This window comes from Zerene cesonia, chromosome 13, assembly GCF_012273895.1.
Source record: "Zerene cesonia ecotype Mississippi chromosome 13, Zerene_cesonia_1.1, whole genome shotgun sequence".
Taxonomy (NCBI): domain Eukaryota; kingdom Metazoa; phylum Arthropoda; class Insecta; order Lepidoptera; family Pieridae; genus Zerene; species Zerene cesonia.
In genome coordinates, this window is record NC_052114.1 from 2,415,690 (window position 1) to 2,424,762 (window position 9,073).

Genomic DNA, 9,073 nt, shown 5'->3' on the forward strand with positions numbered 1-9,073 from the left:
AGGTGAAACTATAATAAGCGCGGTATGTCATGCTAATATGAATGTTAAAAATATGGGGATAATCAATTAATTTTTTAATGACAAGATGACATGAATGAACTAATCCAGGCGAGTGTAGTGCAATGTCTTAAGGGGCTAATTACTAAGCACTAATTGGACTGTCTTAATGACCTTCTCCGACTTAGCTTCAAGCAATGCACAAGTGTAATATAATTCTAAGTTAAATGTAATACTTGCTTAAATCTTAACTTGATACAAACACTTCGTAACTATATTGAATAGACGTTGTTCTCTTAACTAGATGTTAACGTAAGTAGAACTAAATCAAATTTCGTTTATTCAATGAATTAAAAAGTAACGACAATAGAATTATGGCTATTTTATTTATTTATTGAAGTAATAAAGACTAATTGTGTTAGTTAAAATTAATTCTTAAACAAACCTTACTGGTATCGCTCATTATTGAAATCGCATCTGAAATGCTTTTGAAAAATTTAGATTGACCTCAATTGCCATAATAATTTGAATACGACACTGATACAGATAAATTCAATACGCTATAACTCGATTCATTATGGATATGAAATCCTGAAATCTTATCACGAATCCGATAATATTGGTAATTTTAATCGAATAAATACACAGTTATTCAATTAAGAAATACACCACTATGGATTTAATGATGCTCAATTCAATTAGTTATAACATTCTATAGATTTAGTGTCGGAGTATTTGAGTATTCAAATTCCTCACAAAATCTTCAAATTCAATACTCGAAGTAATTAGCACCGAACGTGACACTGTGAAAAATATAAAACTAAAGGATATTATTCGTTCAGTTTTCTCTTTTATATATTTGTACTGGTTAAAAACGTTATTATCTTTTATATGATAAAAGCAATGCTTATATCCGTATATCCGTATCAAATTAAAAAGCTAATGCGTTTACAGAAGTTAATGCGTTAGACACTTTGAAAATAATAATTCTTTTAGACAAATACATCACTAAATAGTATAAAACAGTCGCTTTCTTTGTCCCTATGTCCCTATGTCCCTATGCATGCATAAATCTTTAAAACTACGTAACGGATTTGATAGTGATGACGGTTTTGACGTGACAACGTCTTAAATTAGGTTGCGGCTCGGAGTCACTCATGAAAAAGTGTAACGCCCGGTAACGTTACGATGAGTCACCGAACTATGATCGGTCCGCCGCGCGCGCAGCACTAGAGAATTAGGCGCATTGAATCGGCGCGTGCTTGTGTCTCTGTCTCTGTCTTTTTAGTAAACAAAATATATTTTCTATAGTTAAAATTTGTGCAATTCTTATTTTCATTCAATTTCTTGTTCCTATTGTGCAATTTAATAATATTCATATCAATAAATATTCTACCGAGAAAAAGACGTTGTCACGTAAAATCTTCGCCCGTAAAACCGACTTTACAGGCAACCATTTTTTTATTTTAATACTTTTTTAATATTTACAAAGTAATTCAAGAGGAAAGTTTATATGAATAATAACATCTATTAAACTATCCTGAATTTAAACGTCCGAAGCCGCGGCTTTGTTTTTGGGCGGGCTATTATGGCTATAGAACTAAAAACACGCTTAAAGAAATTATTTAATCCGATCTAATTACGATAATAAGACAAACTCAAAATTGTGTAATCACCTATCCTTTTTAAGGTGCATTAAATCTGTCCTTTAAAGTGAGCCAAAATCGAGCACTAAAGGAGTTGGTTACATACATACAGATATACATGTGAGACTAATAAAAGAGTATTAAAAATTCAACAAAACACAAAAACCATCACGCCAATCTCTTAAAAACATACGCAAGTATCGAGTTATACGAAAAAAAACAGTAGAACATCCTTCGTTTTTGAACGTTGAAGTAACAAAATATTAGATTAATTATATTTCTAACTTGGATCACTTACCAAATAGCTTTTTAAAAATTTATACTAGAAATATGTGCTGATCAAGCTTACTCACCTAAATAAATTTCTAGATCGTTCCTCGCGAAGCCGTACGCGAAAGATGCAACGATTTTACTGGTGCATGATATTATCCCCAATATGGTATCGTCTACTTTGAAATATCCGCTAAATAAGGACATGGAGAAGGCAGTACCTGAAATTAATCTTACGATTTTATTCGCTACTTATAAACATTTAGAAATAAAAACTTTTTAACGGATTTTAAACGCGATTTTTTCATTATATTTTTTCACCTGACCTATCATACCAACATCCAGAAAAATAATCAAGTGGAGGTAGTAAAAACAAAAATTTTTGTATGACGATTAAAACATGTAAAAGTCTCCCGTGACCACGTTGCTGTAGTGTTCTAAACGTAGGGTTTAATAATATATAATGAATTCGAAATCGTGTTTAAAATCGGCAAAAAGTCTTAAATTTCTAGTTGCTATTTAAGTTATTTATATATTTATTTAAAATTACAGATTAAGAGCATATTTGGATTATATTATATATAATTTGGATTACATAATTTTTGTATTCATATTCTAATGCAATAAAAATCAATTATTTTTCCACATTACTATACATAAAAATTAAGTAAATTACAATTTATAATAAGCTATAATTTTTAATGACATCAGTAAAAAATAAACAGTATTTTCATTTAACATAACAATGATCATAATAGAGCTGATGAATAGAGATAAAGCAGTGGTATGCTCAGTGGTGAGAACCTCGGACTTCAAAATCGATAAGTCGGGGTTCGAGACCGGTTGAGCGTGCAGGAAATAAATTGATTTTTCAATTTATCTGCGCATGTAGATAATATCACCACTGCATAAAATGGTGAAGGAAAACATCGTGAGGAAACCGGCATGTCCGATAATCAAAAGTTCAACGACATGTGACATCCGCCAACCCGCACTTGGCCAGCGTGGTGGATTATGGCCTGAACCCTCATAGGAGGCCTGTGTCCCAGCAGTGGGAACATATAAGGGCTGATGATGATGATAACAATGATCGTACAATAATCTACGTCTATCTATTTCAATAAAAATTCATCCGAGTCCTGTCTCAAAATCATTCTTCACTAGAACTCGTGGTAGATATATAAGTATTTTTGATTTGTCTGACCCAAAAATGTTTGTAACTTTCCCGATATCCACGAGTAGATTATTCTGATCGCTTTTAGTGATTAAAAACATTTCCACCGTTCGTGGAACCGGTTTTGTTTACTTTGTAAATTAATTTTCGGGTTTATCAAGTAATAAACGAGATTCCATTGGGCTTACTGCTTTAATAACAAATCATGCTTTATAGCTTAAGGTGATGATGACTTTTTGATTGAATGTAAATTTTTATGCTTTAAAAGATCACAATTCAATATATACACACAAATATACATACACTTCAATTTATTTTAGTATTTCAATTTATTCGAAAATTATGTGCAAAATTTGTCTGTTTCATCATCACGCCTAAACAATTGAACCAATTTGGGTGAAATTTGGTATCAATATAGCTTGAGAACTGAGAAAATATATTGGAAGGTTTTATCTCGGAAGTACCACGGGAACGGACGCTATGCGGGTTTTCTTTTGGCTACCGGGATGAAGCCGCGGGCGAAAAAATTGTTCATAGCAAGTAAGTTTTTTTTTCTATACAAGTATCAAGGGCCCAGAGAAGATTGAAGACTTTTTTGTAGTTACTATTGATTCTAAATTCATCTTTCTGTGCTTATCAAACAAACAAAACAACGATATAATATGATACCTACCGAAGGACATAAACAACATGCTTCTGATATCATTACATCTAACGTTAATATTTGTGTTCGTACACATTTAGGATGACTTACCAATTAAATTAGTTACAATACAATAAGTTGACCACATGCTGAACTTAACTTCGTCCCAATTGAATCTGTACCTCGCAAATAGGTACATAACAGCGTACTCTCCTGAAATAACAAATTCTTTAGAAATATACACATTTTTTTAGAATAAAACGAGGTTCATTAAGAGAATTTGGAAAAAGTTTAAAATAAACAATTAGCAGCTATTGTTTTCATTGGGAGTTTTATATCTGTAAGGTTTATAAAATTTTATGAAAGCAGAAACTTCATTTATTATGAAATAAATAAAAACAAAAAATTAATATATATATGAGCTACCTTGCATTGGCCCGAATATAACGAATACGGCAAAAAGAAGGAGACAAACACGCGTTCTTCTGTTCCCTGGCCCCTTTCTAAACGCTACTTTAAATGTTTCTTTTACTAATCTAAAATCGAAGAATTCGCGAAAAAATCCAAAACATCCGCTGCGCTTCTGCAAAATTTAAATTTTTATTTCAAATACCTAGAGTAATAATACCACTATATGTAATTTATAATAATAATACTTAATTATCAATGGTACTCACATTTTCAACAATTTTGAGTTTAGTATCATCAAGATAGAAGAATCCATATATAAGGCTAAACATATAAAGGGATACTGATATGGAAAATACTCCGTAATATCCAATCCATCTGAGTAAGATGCCACTAAACGCACTCCCAATGGGATAGCCGAGAGACATGCATAAATTCGCAATACCAACCCTGTAAGTCCGATCTTCAACTGTTGTAATATCACTTATATAACTGAATACACCTATAAAGTTTGTATACCAACCACCTGTAATAGCAGGGAACACAGATTCTGTCAACGCCGTCACTTCAGCTGGTAATTCATAGAAGAAATAAGTATTTATCATGAAACCGATACACGACAGCAATTCGCCTACAATAGGCAAAAGGATGCAAGGCTTTCGTCTCCCAGTTTTATCACTCCACGCGCCAACAAACAGAATTATAAGAACGGGGAAAGCTGTTTGTATAATATTCTTCCAAGATTGTATATACGCTGTTAGCAATTGCACATTATCCTCATATTCCGTATAATTTCCTATATCTCTCGCTTTAAGAGCCTCACATACTTCAGTGGAGTAGTTTAAGTTGACAAGACAAGCTTTTTCGAGATTCAAATTTTGCGTAGCTAAGGAAGCCAAAACACTAGGCATTACGTAACACACCATAATCGGTTCCACTGTTATGTTTTGTTTTATAACTTTCAGTCTTGATAGTAAAGACACGTCTTTTGCTGTAATTTCTTTTTTCCCGTTTTTATTATCTGGCTTCAATGGATCGCTTTCATTTATACTTTCCATATTGAGATCTTCAACGGGTTTACAATTTTTTTGAATGACAACTTCAGATTTTTCCATTTTGTTACGTATTTTTCATTTAACAATATTATTTTAGGAGTACAAAATTTATTCACCGGTTCACATTTCTTACCGAGTAGTAGGATGTCACATAGACAATTAATGACAATAATGATGATAAATAATTAAGTTTGCTAAAAGTCGTGTTTACTTTTCGATTACATTTATTGCGTTTTCAATATTGACGAAGGGATTTCTGTAACTGATAAAAGAGTATCATAACTACCGTCAAGGTTATTATTAAACCATCTTTACGCCTGGAATAATCCACTGTGAGTTTTATAAATACATTTAATTATGTTATTCTAGTTTACTATCAAAACTATAAATAAATATACGTTAAGGAAACTTAAATAAAAATGGTTATAAGATTCAACATTTTTGTAAATATTGAGTAACAATTATCTAATTATTCATCGTACTCCATCAGGTTTATATATTATGTAAGTAAGTGAAAGTATTGAACTATTTTATCGTCCAAATTAATTGCATTTCATATCATTAAAATGACAAACGATAGCAAATACATCACAAATCATTATAGCTACAATTCAAAATCGACTAGTTAGGAGAGATCTTACTATTATCTATATGAAAATCAATCTAAGATGGCCGCCGCCACAAACGTGCAGATTATACATTTATTTACTACTCTAAAAATGTTCTAATGGTTGAGTATTAGAATACCGACACATTGTGACAAATTTTCGCCGACCGTGATTTTGACTGCCACAAAATAGGGTTTTGGGTTTTAATATTTTTTGTTAAATGATAAAAAGGTATATAAAATATCTTATTATATCAAACAAAAGCAAACTCCTAAATATTCTGGAAATATTGTTTGAAGGGAAGAAGAAAACAACGTCGCAAAGATAAATAGTTTATTATTAAGATTATTAGATTTCGATTAATTATTACAATGTAAAATTTTACAATATTATAAGCTTTATTTACAAGTCATAGTACATTATTGTATCATGTACGTGTATGTTTTTTTGTGTGTTGGTTTCTGTGTTAGTGCGAGTTCGGTGGGTCACAAAGTTATATAAATTGGTTAATTTGATTTAACATCAGTATCAGAATTTACATTTTTTCCTTTCTTCAAATTTCGTCTATGTTCGACGAAGAGGAATCTGAAAGTTAAAAAAATTAAATTATTATCCACTGGATAGCCAATCGACTTACTTACTTTTTAACCCAGAAAAATAGGTTCATTCACAATTGAATTCCTTCAATTAAATGTTTTTCAGCTAAATACTGGCTAATAAAATTTGCTCGCTATGAATAATAAAAAGCATGTTACACAGCTACAATGAATCTTTATGCTGATTATGGAATTTTGGGTCAGTCGATCAACTGGTTCAGTTATTTAGACTCCATTCTTTAACATTGAAAAAAGTAAATCTTTTATAATATTAGTATAATTTTTTTGCTAGCTTTTTAAGCATTCGTTAAAACCCTCACTTTTTACTTCACAAGTCAATTTGTTAGGATTAGATTTAAGTGAAGTCCCGTGACCCCTAGCCGGTATTTAGATAGGGGCAGATCTGATTCACTGATCGATTTTCTTTATGAACAAGTAGGTGATCAGCCTTCTGTGTCCTGCCAGACCCAGACACTTTTTTTGTGCGTCCCCACTGTGAATGGAACCCAGGACCCCTCGGTTCTATGCCCACGCGTTAACCACCATACCAAATGCATGGGATTAGAGTTACAAAGATGAATACTTACAGAAACACAGCTATAGCTGGTAAGGTCATACCCGATCCCATCAAGAACACTGCACCAGGCAGAACTTCCATAGTGGCCGTGTAGACTCGTGTGTATAATGGTACGTATATCAAGGGCATAAGGTTCTCAGTTAAAGCGAATATTGAGTTCACCCTACCTGCAAATTTTTAATAAATTTATAATAAACATATCTATATGAGTAATAACCAATGATAAATAGTTCATCCTTCATTACAATCTTTGAATGAAAACGAAGGCCACATTTCCGCCACCTGGCGTTTTATAAGGGCTACAGGAGTCCTTGTTAATTTTCAATTCAACTGCCAATACACCGAAACACCGAAACACCGAACAGTTTAGATTTGATGCTATATTCGACAAGCTCAGCAAGCATATTTTTTTAATTATAAAGCTTGGTTACATTTTCAGAGTCAATACTAGTACTTATACATGTGTTTTTGAATTTATAATCAAACAAACTCTGAACGAAGTTTCGACGTACGTATGAAAAAATATAATTGTCTAATATAGTTTAGAAGAGTTTATACAAGTGAGTATTAAAAAATCATATTTTCTAAATAAAATTGGACCAAATAACAACAAATTTCTATCAAACATAAGAATCACGCCACTCGGTTGAAAACCTATGGAGTTATTAAACAAATTGTAACAAACTCAAAGAAATACAGGCAAATTGAGAACCTTCTTTGTTTACGGGCGTCAATTGATAACATGACAATAATGCTACGTGATTTCAAAATATACTATGTACAAAGCAAACGATGTTGCGGGAGCAAGCCAAGCCAAGCCAAGCAAGCCAACAGATCAAATCTAGGTAGAAAAGCCATAGGTAATATCACCAGATCTGGTCATTGTTAAATAACTAGATATCTATGCCTTTAAATATTCACTGACAGAAATTAAATTCCCATTTCGTCATTCAGGAAACGCTTGAATATAATGTATAATTCAAAGTCAATTATTAAAATCAATCCCCTCTAAGAACTTTGCGAAAACAATATTGTGATAGAAATTTGATTATTCAGGATTTCAATCAAGCCAGCCGATTTGTATCGAAAATCAAAATTTTCTTTGATCAGTCATTTAATTAACAGTTATAATTATTTGGGCAAATATTGATTTGTTTAGATTAAAAATTGTATATTGCTGTTTTTAAAGTAATCATGTTTTAATTAAATTTATTTAGAATAGATTTATTGGAAATAATTTTAATTGCCACGTTCACGTTAGGTATCATTGATTTTTTTTTCTTTATGTGCCTTTATCAATAAATCTCAAAGTTGTACTTTATCAGTACAACTTATTACATAAATAGCGTTGATTAACGTCGCAGCAGGCAATAAATTGATTTTTTAACAATGACATATGAATAACATCAGCACACGCTCTGTGGCCAACCTGGTGGACTATAACCCTCATAGGAGACCTGTGTGGGGACATATACGGGCTGATGATGACCTTGAAGTTTTACCAATGATGTTGATTTTGTATAACGTTCGTTCCTTTGACTATCATTTTGACAATAACTTTTTGGGACAGTTTTAAGTAGATTTTTGTACCCAATGATGTATGTGTAAGTTGTTGCTTATCATCAAAGGTGTACACTTACCAAATTCATCTGCTTCCACTAATTTAGACACGATAGACCGCAATGCTAACAAAGCTGTTCCATTAAGAATGTCCGCTATGGGAGCTGAAAAAAATCGTTTGGATAATATTATTATTTTTTTTTGAACTTGGTTTATATTAAACAAGTAGATGAATCTGGCAAACAAGTAGATCGCATACAATTTCATTGACTTGCATGCAATATGAGGGATTGAGCGTGGGGGTTGCGAACCAGAACGTGTGTACAGGCTCAAGCTATGGATGCCAGTATTTTAAATTTCACAGTTAAATTTCAACTCGATTAATATGATGTCACTTGTTATAATATAATATATACTAATATTATAAATGCACTAATCTCAGGAACTACTGGTCGGATTTGAAAAATTATATACTTAGTCTGGCCATAAATACTGTTACACTTAATTATAAAAAAATATTACATTTGAATTTCGAATCT

At 31.9% G+C, this 9,073-nt stretch overlaps 2 protein-coding genes across 2 annotated transcripts in view; both read right to left on the reverse strand.

The window, feature by feature from the left end:
* LOC119831247 (proton-coupled folate transporter-like) overlaps positions 1-5,253 on the reverse strand; it is an 8,772-nt gene extending 3,519 nt beyond the window's left edge. The window contains exons 1-4 of the mRNA XM_038354541.1: positions 4,408-5,253; positions 4,157-4,313; positions 3,842-3,943; positions 1,997-2,134 (exon numbers count right to left, since the gene is read on the reverse strand). Coding sequence (XP_038210469.1) covers positions 1,997-2,134; positions 3,842-3,943; positions 4,157-4,313; positions 4,408-5,253 — 1,243 coding nt within the window. The remainder of the gene's footprint in view (positions 1-1,996; positions 2,135-3,841; positions 3,944-4,156; positions 4,314-4,407) is intronic.
* A 1,054-nt stretch (positions 5,254-6,307) lies between these two features.
* Positions 6,308-9,073, reverse strand: part of LOC119831248 (solute carrier family 46 member 3-like) — an 8,829-nt gene continuing 6,063 nt past the window's right edge. Inside the window, exons 5-7 of the mRNA XM_038354542.1 lie at positions 8,611-8,698; positions 6,985-7,137; positions 6,308-6,386 (exon numbers count right to left, since the gene is read on the reverse strand). Of these exons, the coding sequence (XP_038210470.1) occupies positions 6,308-6,386; positions 6,985-7,137; positions 8,611-8,698 (320 nt within the window). The remainder of the gene's footprint in view (positions 6,387-6,984; positions 7,138-8,610; positions 8,699-9,073) is intronic.